Consider the following 18,221-nt stretch of genomic DNA (forward strand, 5'->3'; position numbering starts at 1 on the left):
ACTCCTCATAACATGCCCCACCGAGGGTGACAAGCAACTGTCTGTATAGTTGTCACAAAATCATAAATAATCATCATGGGCTAGTATAAACATAAGATGCAATCAAGGATAGATAGGTAGTGAGGGCATGATCAGTTAGCCATTGAGATTCTTCAATGGGGTGGCATTTATACTTGACTAAATATCTGTGATAAATATTACCTTTTCTTCTTGTTATCAGAAATCCTAACAAAAAGGGAAAGGGTTAATAGTATAAGAATATATTCAATAAAGAAATTTCTATATATTATGAATTAGTTTGATGGTAGAATGATATATGAATATAAAACTAGAGTAAAAGATTTATCATCTCCAATGGATGGTTTATGTGCTATAAATAAAGTGTTATTTTATAATTCTCTAAAAACATGTGTATGCACTATGGCAAATATCCTTTCAGGGGGTAAGTGAGATTGAACATAACATAAATGAGTAAGAAAGTGTTCATGGGCGACTGTGGTATCATCTTTGTTGATTATGTATTCTTGAATGATTCCATGTTGTTCCATGAGTTGAAAAAACTGAATATTAAGAGGAAAGATGCGAGCATTGCCAATGGGACCATGACAAAACACGCTTCATGATCTTGCATCCAAATCTTCGACCATTTATCTTCGAGTTTGTCATTGAATATGTGTAGCAATGCCTTGAATAAGTATGAATTGCATTTGGAAATATAAGTGAGTTGGAGATATTCCGCCATAAGTTGCTGAAGTTTGGATGGTTGGCGAGGATTATGAGGAGATGGGTGATTCATTTGTGATGTGTACTTAATATTCCAACAAAAATAAAGTCTCAAGTGTGTTAGTTTTAAAAAGAAATAATAAATAATTTACATGCTGGTGGCTTGATTAAAATTGGCATGCTTAAGTGGTCGAAAACGTGCCTAATTTCTTACAAAAGCTTTGAAAAAATTTCAGGGTATTTTCTAGTGATTTAAAGAAATGTTTTGGGCTAAAAAATTAACAATTTTGGGTAAAAATACGGTTTTTGGGCCAAAAAGGAGCTATGTAATTTTTTGAAGAATTTTTAAAGAGGGAAATATTTGTAGGATTTATGCTAGGTTATAGGCCATAGATTTAGAAAAAAGGCTTTATAAGGTTTGTAAAAGTTTTTAGATAAGCTTTAATATTTTAAAGCTTTGAATAAGCAAAGCTTATATTATGGAAAATGCGACGGTAGCGCGTATGCGAAAAAACGAAAAGCAACTTACGATAAAAATTGTCATTGTGCACTATTGGTGGAAAGAGGAAGGAGAAAGATGATAACAATGGTTTTGGAGCCTTCACGGTGAGAGAAAATGATTTGTGGTGCCAGATTAGGAAGAGGGAAAGAAAATAAAAAAGCTACTTTGAGATTTTTGGTGGTTTTGGGAAGTGTTTTTCCACCTTTCTTTAACTTGTGGGTTAAAGAAACATAGATTTTGGTTATCTAATGGATAGAAAATAAGCCTTCCTTTGAACCTTAGCCTTTCTTGCAATTTGGAATTGAAAAATTACCTTCTCTTGAATTCCAAAGCTTCTTTGTCTTCACTTTCAAACTTTGCAATCAATCTTGTCTCTGATACCACTGTTGGGGGAAGTTGACATAAATTCAATAAATTAATTGTAAAGTATTAAACACAAAGCATAAAATAGAATAAGGATTACACATGACACAAGATTGGGTCCAATTTTCCCCCACACGAGTGCGCCCATGCTTCCTCTTGGTGCATTTAAATATATTGCTTGAAATAACTTGTGGGACTCAAAATAGTGTCCTTTTGCAAATATGTCACTTTCTTAAAAAATAGCTTGCGTTATTGGACGTGCAAGCCAAACTACTTAAAAAGATGTAAACCTAAAACCATATAAATGTCCCAAAATCTATGTAGGCATTTTACATCAACTAGAATGCCCAATTGTTTGTGTGTAGCACAAAAGCAATGCACATGCCAAACAATCAATGTTGACACTTCCACAAAGTGTCTACGAAAACCTTATAAGCCCAAAATGGGGCTTGAAATGACTCCGAATTAGTTTTTGAGAGCTATACATTGCACCTTTCTTCATCAAAGAGGGCTCCCCAAGATATGAAAGTGCCCCCTCCTACTATGATTGCTACTGCTATCTTTGACTAGCAGCTACCTATAAAGATTTGGTTGGGAAATCAAAAGGAGAGAAAGAGATGAAATTACTCTTATCCTTTGCTTGCATCTTGCTTACCTCTTGAGATCTTCACATGAACCAACACCCCGATACCATGAGAAGAATTCAAGGGAGACGGTGAGCTCGAGCTCCTTATAAGCTTTCTTCTTCATGCACACACACATACAGAAGAGACAAGCACACAAGAGAGAGCTGGATGGCTACATTTTCTTATATCTTCTTTGCTTCTCTACAACCATAACATAAAGATAAGAGTACATACTATAAGGGAAAGTACTCTCTTACTAAAACATATAAAGTCGGTCCATGTATGAGTTAGCGCTATAACTATGCCATAACTGTAATAGACTAGGTGGCTATCACATAGCCTATAAACCACTAGTGGCATATCAACCATAACCTCACCAACCATGCCAGTGGCATAAGTGTGAAGCTATCATCCTAGTGTGTCATCCATATCCACACTAGTTAAGCTTGATATCTCAATGTATGACACAAGCACAAAATTCTTATCTTCATCCGGAAACTTTATGTAGCCATTCAGGGGGAGGGGAGTCTAGTTGATCTAGCCATTTGGGGGGAGGGGTGTCCAGTTGATCTAGTCATGGGAAGCTACTTTATTTGAGTCCCTACATCCGAGGACTCATAGTAGCCATGGAAAGCTACTTTGCTTAAGTCCCTAGATGCTAGGACTAATAGTAGCATCAATCGATTGTCACACCTTTACTTACATTAGGGTAGCTTGAGAAGTAGTGTAGTTTTTCATACCCACCCCATATTGAGGTGGCCATTCTTAGTCTCTCTCTCTCTCTCTCTCTCTCTCTCTCTCACGTGCATGCTTGTGTACACATGTGAACATCCACATGTACACACACACACACACACACACACACACACACACACACATGCATATGCTTTTCCTCTCCCTCCCTCTCTCTCCCTCTCTCTCATGTGCATGCATATGTACACATGTGAACATCTATGTACACACATGCACATGTGCACACACACACACACATGCACACACACACATATGCACATGTGCGCATGCACGCGCACACACATACACACATATGCCCACCCTCAAATTCACCCCACAAACCCTATTTGCTGCCACGAACCTCAAAGAAGAAAAAAATGCTATAGTAAGAAGCATAGTCATGAAATTTATTTATTTTTGTATTGAGAGGATTTAATATTAAACCTCACCCCTTACTTAGGGGGTGATAGGGGGGGGGGGGAGCATTGAACACCCCCATATAACAGGAACACTCTCTCTACTAGGCTATCTTCCCCACAACAAAAAATGTTGTGAGAACTTATATGGAGAGAGAGAGAGAGAGAGAGAGAGAGAGAGAGAGAGAGAGAGAGATAGAGCCCTCAAAATTTTTACAAATTATATATAATAAAGTGCAAAATTATCATTTTCATTCGTAAATTAAATGTCTTTTTATAAACATTTCACTCTCTATCCCCCTCCTTGAGTCCTTAGCATAGAGTTTTCGAAAGCTTTGCAATTCGTTGACTTATTTACAAAATTCCCCCCATACTTAAAGTTACCTTTTCCTTCCCTTCACCCCACCCATTTCCCCATCACTTACCCTTCTCACTATAAATATCACAAGTGTGTGGATTTTCTATGAAGACAATAATATGTAGAAGCTCAATACACATACCAAATGTATCTGCAGAGCAGAGAGGTGGCATGCACACACCATTCATATCTACAGAGGCATAAGTTACACCATGGTCTTTCAAGGTTTTTTGTTTCACTATCATAGAGAGAGAGAGAGAGAGAGAGAGAGAGAGAGAGAGAGAGAGAGAGAGAGTTTATTTGAAGAGTTTATGATCTTTCACCTTATAATTATAAATTGAGTGATTAATGCAATTTCGTCTCCTTATGTGGGCTAGACATCTCTAATACCAAAACAATGTAAGAATGCTACTATTCATTGACTATGTCTGTACTTAAGAGTGTACTTGAGAGAATCTTTACCATATTGTAATTCAATTTGTTCTATGTTGTAAGCGTTGTGAAGTGGTCAACTTTGTTTGCAACATAAATTACAACACCCTAAAAAAGAGAATGCAAATCTACTGCATGCAATTCTCATTATGCATTATCAAGGCCATCTCTTACACACGTGTGTATGTGTGTGTGTGTTCTTTCTTTTAGCAATGGGCTTTTGCTTTGCTTGAGTCCCACTAAACTAGAATTAGTTGCTCTTATGAAGAGATATTGGTTTTTCTCCTTTCATTAGATTAGGATAGCTTGAGATGGAACACTCCCATCTTGCTCCACTTTTTATTAGGTTGATGTTGCCTGCTTTCTAAGAAAACTAAAAATATTTAGAGTTGCAAATGTAGTGCATGCATTTCTCATGTATGTGTTATCAAGGCCATCTCTTGCACACGTGTGTGTATCCTTCCTTTTAGCCATGGACATTGTCTTTGCTTGAGTCCTACTATTGTATACTCGAATCAATTGGTCATATGAAGAGATATTTGTTTTGCTTCTTTCCTTACATAAGACTAGCTTGAGAAGGAGAACTCCCATCTAGCCCCACTCTATATCGAGTTCTTAAAAAGTGAAGCCTTACATGTTGGATTTTCTACAAAGGAATAGGAAGAGAAGGGGGGGGGGATTTAGTTGATATAGCCATGGGTAACTTTTTTGCTTAATCCGTACATTTTAGGAACAAATTATACTTGTACATAGAAGTATCAATATGGTACCTTTTCTAATATTAGGTTGTCCTCTTAAAAAGTGGAGCTTTACATATTGGATTTTCTAGAAGGGAAGAGGAAGAGAAAGGAGGGGGGGATTTAGTTCCCATGGGCAAATACTTTGCTTGATTTTGTCTATTATAGGACTAAATGACTTGTACATAGAAGTATCAACATGGTACCTTTACAAACATTATGATAGCACTATCTGTACTAAGTTTCCCTCCCCTAGAAATATATATATCTCTCTATTAGGGTAGCTTGAGAAGTAGTGTAGTTGTCCATATATGCTAGGACCAATATAAGTATCAATGTTGCACCTTTACTTACATTAGGGTAGCTTGAGAATTAGTGTCGTTGTCCATAACCACAACATATCGAAGTAGCCCTCCTTAGGAAAGTCTTAGAAGGGAAGGGAGAAGATGCTAGGGGTTGTGTTGAAGTCACCTCCCGTCCCTTTGAAAACACAATCACACACTCTCTCTTTCTCATGTGAATGCATGCGTAGACATGTGCATGTGTGCACAACACACACATGCACATGAGAAAGACGTATATATGTAGACATGTGCGTGTGCGCACACCACACACACACACACACACACACACACACCCATGTGCGTGTGTGCACCACACACACACACACACACACACACACACACACACACACACACATGCACACCCTCAAAATCACCCCCAAAACTTCATCAACTTGAAACAAGTAAAAAATTTGCTATAATAAGCATGCTTTTGAGAGAGAGAGAGAGAGAGAGAGAGAGAGAGAGAGACGTCATCGAGTGTTCACAAGAAATTAGCAAACTATATTATCATTTTCGTCTGGAAATTTCATTTTAGCAATTTTGAAAACTTGCTAAATTAAAGTCAATCTAGTTATATTGTATGTTCAAAATTCTCGAAATTTGAAGTGATATGGTTTTTTTTTTGGAAAAAAAGCACTCCACTCTTTTTCGCCCTCCTTGAGTCATTTGTTTTTTATTTTTTTATTTTTTGGTTGAGACTTCACCTCCTTGAGTCTTTGGAAATAAGTTATATTAACAAAGCGAAGGGAAATAAGTTATATTAACAAAGCGAAGTCTTGAAGCTCGTTGACTCCTTCAGCTAAGCTGACAGTGGTATGTAGAAGCTCAATCCACGTACAACATATATCTGCAGAGGCAGAAGTTACACCATAGTCTTTCAAGGTTGTTTTCTTCCGTCATAGCTAGCTGAGAGAGAGAGAGAGAGAAGGTTTGGGTAGCGCAGAAGGACATGGGGGGCCTAGCGCAGCAGCACAAAAGATGCAACGATGAAACCCCCTGCTTGCCCTCTTTCACTTGTGGACTCCTTAACTGGCCCTCCTCTTCTGCTAAAGTCGGCAGCCTCTCCACGCCTGGTATGCTAATCCACCCCCCTCTCCCACGCTCTCTAATTTCATTTTATTCTACTTAATCTTTGCTTCTTTTATTTGATCTCCACAGTAATTCACTGCATACATATTTTTTAGTTTATCCCTCAGCCTATGCCTAATCCTGTTTCTATAGCGTTCTAAGACCATCCTATTTTCTTCTAACCTGGCCAAAAATTCAAATTTTGGACTAATTACGCACCGGATTGCCCTGATTTTTCGAACATTTATCTGCAATCATTGCTAATGTTCTAAAGCTTTAAGCTTGCCCTAATTTTCCCAGATCGACTGGCTATTCTTGTCTGCAACTAGTTGTAAAGTCAAATCACTCTAATAAGACTTGAGTTTTAAGCCCTCATACATACCAACATACACCATGTATGTATGCTTGTACGTACGTACATACATACATGCATACACACATACATGCATGTATGCATGTATGTATGTGTGTGTGTGTGTGTGCATGTATGTACGTTCATAACTGATGTATCTATGCATCTCACATGCATACATACTTTTATGTATGTAAATTGCAGCCTCTATTTCAATTTTAAGCCATGCAATATTGTTGTTGCTGATGTATGGCAGGCTTATCCTTAGATGACTGTTGTAAAGACGATCTCAAGCCCTCCACTGTCCTGGCGACTCCAAGGACACAGGAAGAGGTACTGTCCTCTTCGCCCTTGAGGAAGTTTTCCTTCAATGATTTGAGGAGTGCAACCCGGAATTTCCGCCCGGACAGTCTGCTTGGTGAGGGAGGCTTTGGCCATGTTTTCAAAGGTTGGATAGAAGAGCATGGTACAGCGCCCGCAAAACCAGGGACCGGCCTTGTGGTGGCGGTGAAGATTCTGAATCCCAACGGATTTCAAGGCCACAAGGAATGGCTTGTAAGTCTGTATTTACCTTGATTTTGTCTACGTGTAGTAGGGTGTCTTGTTGTGACCATTGTTAAACCCTATTTGCTCCCCATTGTATGCAGGCTGAAGTTGATTACCTTGGTGAGGTTTATCATCGTCACTTGGTCAAGCTAGTAGGGTACTGCATTGAAGGTGAACAGAGGTTGCTTGTGTACGAGTTCATGCAGAAAGGGAGCTTAGAGAATCATCTTTTCCGCAGTAAGAATACACCTGTGAACTCTTTGGAGCGTGTTTGTGTACCTTTTACTTTAAGCAGCAGGACTAGGCCTAGGTGCAGATTCATATCAGTGTGTGGGTTCTTCGTGGGGGCTAGATTTTTACTGCTAAGGGTCTGCTATAAACAAGAAACTTAATCGTTTAAGCAGCAGGACTAGGCCTAGGTGCAGATTCATATCAGTGTGTGGGTTCTTCGTGGGGGCTAGATTTTTACTGCTAAGGGTCTGCTATAAACAAGAAACTTAATTGTTATTGTGTTTTTGGATCCACAGGAGGAGCTACACCCTTGCCTTGGATGACACGAATGAAGATTGCTTGGGGTGCTGCTAAGGGGTTGGCCTTCCTCCATGGTCGTGAAAGGCCTATTATCTTTCGTGACTTCAAGACTTCAAACATCCTTCTGGACTCAGTATGTGAGCAGGCCACATTAAAAGTTACTGTCTTTGTGGTTCTCACATTGCAAGCTTTATATAGTGCAAGCTAATGTTAGTTTTGTTGGTGGTTGAATAGGAGTACAATGCAAAGCTGTCAGATTTTGGCCTTGCTAGAGATGGGCCACAAGGTGACAAAAGTCATGTGTCAACACGAGTGATGGGAACCTATGGCTATGCTGCCCCTGAGTATGTTATGACTGGTAAGTACACATACTGGCTTGGGTTAGAGGAATGGGGGTGCATCACGCTCAGCTAGATTCTGACTTTGGTTTCATGCATGCAGGGCATCTGACTGCACGGAGTGACATATACAGCTTTGGAGTTGTGCTGCTTGAGATGCTAACTGGTAGAAGGTCCATGGACAAAACCAGGCCAAGTGGGCAGCATAACCTGGTTGAGTGGGCATGCCCTTTTCTGGGCGACAAGAAGAAGGCCGTTTGGCTGGTTGACCCCCGTCTTAATGGAAATTACTCTGTAAAAGGTGCTCAGAAAGCGGCTAGCCTGGCAGCCTGCTGCCTTTCTCGAGATCCAAAGACAAGGCCATCAATGGAGGAAGTGTTGGACATTTTAGCTCCACTTCAGGATCTCAAAGACACGGCAGGTTCAGTATTTCCATTATCTGCCCCACCAATGGATGCTAGAAGTAGAGCCTCTATTCCAACAGGTGTGCAGGGGCGGCAACATGTACTTACACATGGGCATGTGAGATCTTATCTTCAGCATCTGACACCTCAGATTGCTGGAAATGCTTAGTGGAGATTTCCTTACATTGAAAAGAGGCAGTTGCCCATCATAAGGGGCATGTTCTGTTGGAGGTATGTTGGCTGTGGAAATGTCATGTCAGCTGCCAGCCTGCTGCATTATGTTACTCACTTTTTTCTGCCACTAGTCAAGCCGTGAATAAGCTTTATTTGAGCAAGGACCTGCTTTGGCCCACCTTTAAGTTTGAGCTGGTGGGTTAAATTGTGATGGTCTTGAAGAGAGGACATGGGAGTTGCATGCTCGCTTGGATGATGGTGCATCCAGTATTGGGGAACAAGTGGAGTAAGCTCTGAGCAATACTATCATGGTGTAAATGGGGAGAGATGCTATCCTGAAAAGTGCTTATTTTTCCTGCATGGTTTTAGTGTATGGTTACAGACAGGCATAGTCCTCATTTATGTGGCTTGTGGAAAGTGTCTATGTGCAATGTGGTGGACAGAAGGTTCTGTGATCATGAAGGCCTAAGCCTTGAGTTAAGGTGCCATATGTATAGCTTGCCCCTGTACATTGTATCTTAAGAGAGAGAGAAGCCATTGTGGGCATTTGTACCTTCTGACTTGCGGTTGATTAAGGAGTTCAACTTTGTGATCAAGTGGCAAGTAGCAGACAGTTTGGGCTATATAATCTTGCTTGTCAAGTTTTTAAGTTCATGCATCATGACCGTGTTCTTGCTGTGTGAAGTATGCCACTTGAGAAGAAACTGGGTGATTAGAATAATCTGGTAGAGATGATGACTTTGTTGAAATAATAGAACATCTAGTCTTCCACAAGACAAGACGTACTTCACATATTGAGAGTATGTAGGCATGGTCAATTTGAAGAATTTACTAGTGGTGTGATAGCATTAACAAAGATAAATGTGCAACAGAAGACAAATACACACTCTCTCCAAGTTACAGGTGAACCCTCTTGCTTAGATGCAAACGCTGGCTCTTTGCTTCTCTAATTGTTTTGTTTTTGTTTTTCGAGCCGGGGTCAGAGACGAACACTTTCGTTTCTGAGACTCGAACAGTTTGCTTCTCTAATCAGTAATAGGCATGTGCCTTGAGTGGAAATTGCTTGATGATTGACCGAGGGGCTGAAGGAACTTATTCATTGGCTGTGTTTTAAGTCAGCTGCCTGTCCCTTGATTGGCATTGCTCAACCCCATCCTTCCTACTATTAATTTTTCTAAAGGCAAGTTTCTCCATCCTCTAAGATGATTTTGACAAAGAGCTGAAGACCAGTCTCATTATCAGAGTCTATGGGCCTCATCACTCATGATCTCAGACCGGAGGTTAACGTCTGTGTACTTGGAAGAGAATTCTTCTAAAGAGGACACCACTTCTCGGGCAGCACCATTGCTAACTGCATGTTTCCTCTTGGTCCGAGGAAACTCTTCTTAATACAGTACCGGTGGAATTTAGACCCTGTGGGCAGAGGACTGTAAATTTTGTCTGATTCCCTGGCCTTCCCCGAATATATTGGAAGTTGTTAGCCTCCATAAGATCAACATTTCTGCAAGTAGGCATCCCCAGACCTACGCTCATGACCTGCCGCCAGAGCCCTAGTGAAGCACCCCAACTGTTTTGCATCCCTGGCTATAGATGATCATGCTCATGATGAGGATGCAGTTCATTTTGGCAGTCATGGTGGTGAGGATGCAGTGCATATAATTGGTGATGCTTTGCATTAGATGTACTGTAGTCTTATGGGGTAGTGGTCCATGCACTACGTTCTCTTACCTTCCTGTTGGTTACCAATACTCCAAATTAGTTCCCACCTCTAAGTAACACTTCTGTGAGGTGCCCTAGATCTGGAACTAGGTCAGGTGCCATATTTCAGTCAAAAGCCATGAGAGTAGTCTCATGGAATGTGTAGGGGCTTGGTGGTGTGTATTTCCTCACCACCCATGCCATGTATAGAGAGAATAAACATATCCCATGATGCCCTCTCTAAGGGGTGAACAATGCCCTCATGTCCCCCTTTTTTGTTAACAGGTTGCTTCAACCATGTTGAAATCTCCTCCAATAATCCAATGATTTGCAAGCATGAGGGAGAACATCAGTGAGGGTTTTGCAATCCTCTTCCCTCTATGATTACGAGCATACACATTTAAAATTCTTGAAGCACCCCATCCTGCATAAGAATGACCCATTGTGCTTTGGCACACACAATGAACCCATGGCCAACAATCTCAGCAACCAACACCGAACGTAACTACATAGTGAAGCTGATCCCTAATGAGCTGCTTTTCCAACTGTTGGTTGGAGGATGACATGCACAAGAGGCTAAACTCTCTCCTCTTTTCTTGGACTAACTGAAAGAGGGATGTAGGTTGCATTTAGATTGCCTTTATGTTGATGAGTGGGTTCTTGATGGAGGTGGGTATGCACTCATAGCACCAGACACTTCCAAATCTACCCGGTGGTGTGTATTTCCTCACCACCCATGCCATGTATAGAGAGAATAAACATATCCCATGATGCCCACTCTAAGGGGTGAACAATGTCCTCATGTCCCCCTTTTTTGCCAGCAGGATGCTTTAAACCATGTTGAAATCCCTTCCAATAATCCAATGATTTGCAAGCATGAGGGAGAAGATCAGTGAGGGTTTTCCAATCCTCTTCCCTCTATGATTATGAGCATACACATTTAAAATTCTCGAAGCCCCCCCATCCTGCATGAGAATGACCCATTGTGCTTTGGCGTGTTCAATGACCCCATGGCCAACAACCTCAGAAAACATAGTGGCTAACATTGAACATAACTGTATAGTGAAGCTGATCCCTAATGAGCTGCTTTTCCGATTATTTGTTGGAGGATGACATGCACATGAGGCTAAACTCTCTCCTCTTTTCTTGGACTAACTGAAGGCGAGATGTTGGTTACATTCAGACTGCCTATATGTTGATGAGTGGGTTCTTGACAGAGGTGGGTATGCACTCATAGCACCTGACACTTCCAAATCTACTCGGTGGTTTTACACATCATATGTCCAGAGGGAGTAAGGGTTATCCTCCTTGTGTGCGTATCCCAGAGTTCTTAGAGCTTTCACAGTAGGTGATGTATGGAGTTCTCATGTTGTTCTTGATACTCAACAGAGCAGTGTGGCATTGGCATTTGAGCATTTTGGTGGCTTTTATCACAAGGTGGCCTTGGGTTAGGACACAGAGAGAGAGAGAGAGAGAGAGAGAGAGAGAGAGAGAGAGAGAGAGAGATATTAGACATAGAATATTTTTATTACAGAGGGAGGGAACATGAAAAGCACCCTCATGTCGAGTGGATTGCATACATCTATGCATTGTCAGGGTTGAGCTTCAACACTCTTTGGAGCTAGCAAGTAGAGTTTCGCTATCATCTGAGTCATTTTGGACTCAGATGATAGCGAACCTTCACTTCTTTGCTACTCATGGTCCATCTCATATAGCAAAGAAAGTGTGACAGTTACATGACACTCATGGTATACTGATGAACTTGAAGCAAGCTTGACATGGTCATGAGAATTGCCTCCAATTTTTATAGCTAGCTCCTTATAGCAAAGAAAGTGTGACAGTTGCATGACGCTTAGGGTATATTGAACTCGAAGCAAAGCTTGACATGGTTAGGAGAATTGCCTCCAATTTTTATAGCTAGCTCCTTGTAGTAATCATAACCCCCCCGAGAGAGAGAGAGTGCAAGCAATAGAAGATTTGGGATTTCTTGCCTCATATGATCATGCATTACCTCATCAAAGGGATGATAGTCTTTCCTCCATTTTCTTCTTGAGTTGTTGGGGTAACTTTGGAGAAGAGATTAATTTGACACTTTAGGAGATGTGGGACACAAGGACTATGCCATGCTTCCTTCCTAATGGTTGATGTTCTTATCCACCTTATTTCAAAAGCTAATGATAAGATGAATATTGCCAAGTGGAGATGAATATTGCCTAGTGGAGACCTACCACATTGCTTGGGATTTCTTGGGACAACTTACAAAATACTTGCCATGGCAGTGAGTATAAGGTTGCAACTAGTCTTGCAAGCTATGATTCATGATACACAGAGAATGGGCTCTTTCAAGATGAAGCATTTTTTATAGCATCTTCTATTTCTTGGAGGATGAATGAGGTGGGCTATATACCAACCACCATAATAGACATGTTATGTCTAATTAGGGCGGTTGGAATAGTAACAAAGAAACCATTCTTCAACATGCTCGAAACCTTAACAATCAATGGGTGGATAAGTTTTTATTGAAGAAAAAGAGAAGGGGTCATCCTTCGTGGAACAATTGCCCATTTCATGCTGAAACTGTTTACTATGTATGTTACCTTTAGATCCATGACCTCTATGAATAGTACCCCTTGTAGGTACGCATATACATATGTATAAGCCTTCATAAATAAACATTAAGGTCACAAGCTTTATGAGTACTATTGAAAATTGGGTGGGGGGCCAAGTCCTCGGAGGTCACCCCCATCCCTATTGTCTTCATGCCAATGTGCGCTTACCTGGAGGTTTCCACAAATCAGTCTATCCATCCAGACCCCAAAACCTTACGATGATGGAGGACCTCCAGTTTATCCATTTTGTGGAAATCTCCTAGTGCTACTGCTTGGGACCACTTTTCTCAACACCCTCCCTTGGTGCCAACTTGTTCACTTTTTCTTAGCTCAAAGGTTGAACTTGTCCATGTTTTCTTGGCTTAGAGGCTTAACTTGGCTTCTCTCGTGGCTCAGAGGTTACACTCCAACCCATGGCTTTGGTACCATGTTGGAAATTTGGGGGGGGGGGGGGGGGGGGGAGGCAAGTCCCTGGAGGTCACCCATCCCAGTTGTGTTCACGCTAATGCGTGCTTAACTGGAGGTTTCCAACCATCCAAACTCCAAAACTTTAAGGTGATGGCCATTTTGTGGAAATCTCCTAGTGCTATGCTTGGCACCACTTTTGTCAATCATGAAAATATGTATGTGCAAGAGCCAAATTAATATGTATAATGAAGAGGATGAATATGGAGGTGATGCAGATGGAGATGTTTTGGAGAATGAAATTGACATCGTGGTGGGTAATTTGGGTGACAAGGCAAGTGAGTTTGAATCAAATGATAGCAATGGGGCATCGTCTCCCTACCAACTCCCCCATCAAGCATCACAAATCGCTAGTCAAGTAAGTGTGAACCACTTCGTAGTACTTAGTTTGATATTTTAGTGGTTTCTTATAAACATACATGTATTGCACGTATGAAGCTTAGCAAAGTGTAAGGTGTGATTAGGGGTTTCCCTCCCATGGATCCATTTTGCGCACGAAGTAGCATGTGACACAATAGACTATTACACCAATAAGGTTAAAAATTCTAGGTAAATGAAAAACAAATGTTTACATGTTCATGCATTCTTATTTGAGAGACCATAATGAGTTATGAGTTTGTGTTTTTTGGTAGGCTTTTCTGCTAGGAAAGCAAACCCAAGTGAGAGTTCTATAGTTTTTGACCAACATTCCATTGTGACAAGTGTAGAGCCTCAAGGTTAGAATATACGATAGTACGTATATTATCCATGGTGAATTCGTGTACCTTAATCCATATTTTATAATGTATTAGTCACCCTATGACTTATTCAGATGTGGAAGTCAATCCTTTACAAAATGCAAGAACCAACCTCATAGCTACTACAAGAAGAGGGACAACATCAAGTTTGAATAGACAACAATGAAGCATTGCTTCAATTGCTTCAATTGCTTCAATTGCTTCAATTGCTTCAAATAAAATTGATGTATGGTGTAAAAATTCTACCTCAAAAGAAAATTGCTTCAAATAAGATTGATGTATAGTGTCAAAAAAAATTGTGTACCTTAATCCATATTTTATAATGTATCAGTCACTGTGACTCATTTAGATGTGGAAGTCATATTCTTTACAAAATGCAAGAATCAACCTCGTAGCTACTACAAGAAGAGAGACAACATCAGGTTTGAATAGACAACAATGAAGCATTGCTTCAGTGTAAAAATTCTACCTCAAAAGAAAATTACTTTAAATAAGATTGATGTATAGTGTAAAATTTTTTCCTCCTCTCGAAAGAAAAATTAATTGTGGCAGGTGTGCTAGGGATTCCCTTACAAACTATGGGAGAGACAATCGGTGTGGCAATGGAAGAGACTCTGTTACTGTTCATGGGCCTTCAATTAAACAAAATTGCAGGTGCCTTAATAGACATTGAATAACATGCATATAATAGTTATTTCATTTTCTGTTCCATTATAAGTTTTGATTATGAATTATAAATATGTCTTTAAGCTTACAAATAGAAGGTATTGTCAAAGAATTGGTTAGGAATCCAATAAAGATGGTTCAAGCTATAAGGAGGGGAGATGGAGGGATTGTTGGGAGATAAATTCACCTATACAATACCTTACTATACAATGAGGGTAAACAAAATTAAGAATCATGAACATGCAAAAAATCGTTCATGACGTGAACTGTTTCAGAGCACTTCACGGCGTGAAACATTTTCATTTCACGATGTGAACAAATTGCTTTTCACGATGTGAAACCTTTTCTCTTCATGGCATGAACTTTTTTTGCAATTTCACGCCTTAATCAATTCCAACTCATGAACCTGGTATTTTTGGATTAAGGCCAAGGAAGTCTTGAGAGCATTGAAAACCATAAAAAGTAACGTGGAATTCTAAGTCCAAAGAAAAAATTTTAAGCATGTGAAAGTGTAGAAAATCGTTCACAACGTGAACTGTTTTCTGACACTTCATTGTTCTCTGCAATCTCATGGCCTTAGAAACAAGTCGATAGAATCCGACCAAAATTTATTTGGGACAGCAAAATAGCTTATCAAATCATATTCACATGCACTTGAGGTCTGGAAAGCTCATCGGAGACGACCTCACTCCTGACGATAGTGCATCAAATCACCCAGGATCTTCCTAGCAAAAGAGTGTGGGTTCAGGCCACTCAGTAAGCACTCAATTGAGTGTCTTAAGGAATCTAACCACCGTTAAAACTAGTAGTGAAGAATCCATGGAAGAAGGGCTGAAATACTCTGGGTTTGGGGAAGAGGAGAAACTACCCTCCCCTACCAGATCTCCAGCGGTATCATTGATATAGATCGGGGATTTTTTGGTCTCCAAACCAGCAATGATGAAGAAGCGCAATTTGCGGGCACGGGTCGATCAACCAGCTCTGGAATTGGTCCAAGGCAAGAAGTACCTATCCAAACTTCAAATTTAAGGGTGTCAAACACTGGCACCCCAAATGAGAAGGGACATGGAAAGTGTGGCTAGGATTGGTCAAGTATTCTTCCCAACCTCAGAGGAAGTAGAGTTAGATGTGAAAAGGATCGAGGTGGAATGGGAACTACGAGAATTGAGCTTAAGGAAACAAGAGCTCAATACTCAAAGGGCTAGAGCTGAACAAAAGGAGATGGGAAGTGTAAACTTGCTCCAATCATGGGGTAAAGAGTCGGAAACAGTCATGGGAAGAAGTGAGGGATAAATTCCAAACTTAGAACCCATTAATGAAGAGCCTAGAGCGGAGGAAGGGTTTGTAACCCTAGATGAAGAGGATAATCTACCAAGAGCGGCGGGTGAAGTAGAAGATTGCATGTACACCAAAAAGGACATTGAGCATATGATCAATCATTCCACGTTCCTTCAAGACATGGAACTCTTCATTCTGCAAAAGGCATATAGAGACGGCTAATGTGATGAGCCATTCCAGAATGAAGTGGCCAGACCATCCTATAGACCAAAGATGCCTAGAAGAGCCAACATAGGAAGAGGAAGAGGTCTAGGTAGGGGGGGAGCAATTCCTCAAAGACCAAGGGTGGATCTAACAATCGATCTTAATGCAGCAACAAGGATGGATCTATATGGCCATGGAAATGGGCCGAGGAATGGTCAAGGAAATAGGCACTACTCTAGAATCCCGACCCTCCCAAATGAAGCCACACATCATTTCTAAGCTCGTTCAAAAATTCTCTGGGGATGGGGATCCTATTCAACATGTAGAGATTTTTGAATCCACATGCGAAACCTGCGGGCCAGTCATAGGTGATGTAACAATGATTCATGCTTTCTCACTGACCCTAGGAGGAAAAGCACGTCAATGGTTCCGAACCCTCAAACCCGAGGATAAGGTTAACTTCACACGACTCAAGAATGTGTTTGTGCCTAGCTTTGCCAGAAGTGGCGACAGATGGAGTCCTATGGCATAATTGCACAATATCAAACAAAAGGAAATGGGGTCGATGAGAGACTATGTGTCTCAACTAAAGCACTTAAATTCAAGGTGCAAACTACGGGAAATGCTAACTGATGATCAGTTATTGCCTTGCTTCCGGAGAGGACTTAGAGACCACAAGATGCATGATTATCTGGTATTAGCCCAATCGGCTACTCTAGATGCATGTTGCAAACTCGCAATTGAATATGAAGATAATACGCTGGAATTGCCACAATCAGAAGATGTCATAATATCTTCGGCAGCACGACTTCGCGTGTTTTGAGTCACCAAGAGATTGGAGCTCAGAGCAAGAAAGTCAAAAACATGACTGTGGACAAGCTTAGTAATGCAATACTAGAAAAATTGATGGTAAAGGAGGGAAGATAAACATTTGGGCATGGGCATACCCATCTTTACCCCTTGGTGTGGTGCTCTATGTGTAGATTGAATCACACTACCACTGAATGTCCATAGTTAAGAGCAAGGCCACTACTCTATTGTTCACACTCTCTAAAATCAGGGAATCATGACACCTCCATGTGTAGATATCCAAGGTTCTAAACAGTTACATAGCTGTCGGCACCTAGAGCTCCATTGGCCTTACCAGCACTACCAGTGCAAATCACTGCAGCTACCGGACAGCCCAACTTTGTCTATTTACCTAGCCCTGATGTTTCGGGTACACGACACTTCACCTCTACCACCACCTGTTCTACCACCACAAGCTAAAATCAACCAAGTATTGATTGAAGAGCCATCAAAATATATGGATATGGTGTGTGAAGTAGAACTTAGTGGAGGGTACTATGAGGAAGCTACTAAGATTGCACCAGAATTCTATGTCCTACAGAATAACACGCCAGTACTTGTGTTTCAAACCATGGTATAGGACTCCATCTATCGCCACTTGTGGCAAAGCTAGGCACAAACATGAGGAGAGCACCACTATAATGTTTTGGCTGCGGCGGTGGGCCGCATCGAATCACTTGAGTGTCCAAACAATAATGTGGTTCATACGCATCAACCCCAGCAATTGACTTCTCCACCCAATGACATGCCAGTACTTACTTGTACTAAATTTGGCATTGATCATTTGATCAAGGATAAGGCAAGGGAGGCCAAAGCCAAACAGATACTCCTTCCAGAAGAGAATGTTGCATGTGAACATGGCTTCACTAACTCTCCTCCTAGACGAAGAGGAACTAAACATTGAGCTAGCACGACTCAAGGTGTGGGACTTTCTACGGCTAAATGTCATGCAATGAGCATTGCATTGATACGGGATCAAATCATAACCTGATCTCATATGAGACGTGGGTATCCTTAGATAAACCGTACCTTGAAACCACAAACGCACAAGTACGCAATGTGCACTTGA

The 18,221-nt window shown here is 40.9% G+C and overlaps 1 protein-coding gene across 1 annotated transcript; it reads left to right on the forward strand.

The window, feature by feature from the left end:
• Positions 1-5,986: 5,986 nt before the first annotated feature.
• LOC147635434 (receptor-like cytoplasmic kinase 176) lies at positions 5,987-9,242 on the forward strand. The gene is made up of 6 exons (XM_086802696.1): positions 5,987-6,306; positions 6,910-7,208; positions 7,301-7,436; positions 7,727-7,863; positions 7,965-8,088; positions 8,172-9,242. Exons 1-6 carry the CDS (start codon positions 6,183-6,185, stop codon positions 8,639-8,641), a joined length of 1,290 nt encoding a protein of 429 aa, XP_086658822.1. The 5' UTR covers positions 5,987-6,182; the 3' UTR covers positions 8,642-9,242.
• Positions 9,243-18,221: the final 8,979 nt, after the last annotated feature.

This window comes from Cibotium barometz, chromosome 9, assembly GCF_041138505.1.
Source record: "Cibotium barometz isolate CiBa-2024 chromosome 9, ASM4113850v1, whole genome shotgun sequence".
NCBI lineage: Eukaryota > Viridiplantae > Streptophyta > Polypodiopsida > Cyatheales > Cibotiaceae > Cibotium > Cibotium barometz.

Excerpts from the sequence above, each read along its gene's own strand:
- LOC147635434 (XM_086802696.1), top strand. The coding sequence starts at position 6,183 with ATGGGGGGCCTAGCGCAGCAGCACAAAAGATGCAACGATGAAACCCCC. Across the intron at positions 7,209-7,300 it reads AAGGCCACAAGGAATGGCTT|GCTGAAGTTGATTACCTTGG; the intron begins GTAAGTCTGTAT and ends CATTGTATGCAG. Across the intron at positions 7,437-7,726 it reads AGAGAATCATCTTTTCCGCA|GAGGAGCTACACCCTTGCCT; the intron begins GTAAGAATACAC and ends TTGGATCCACAG.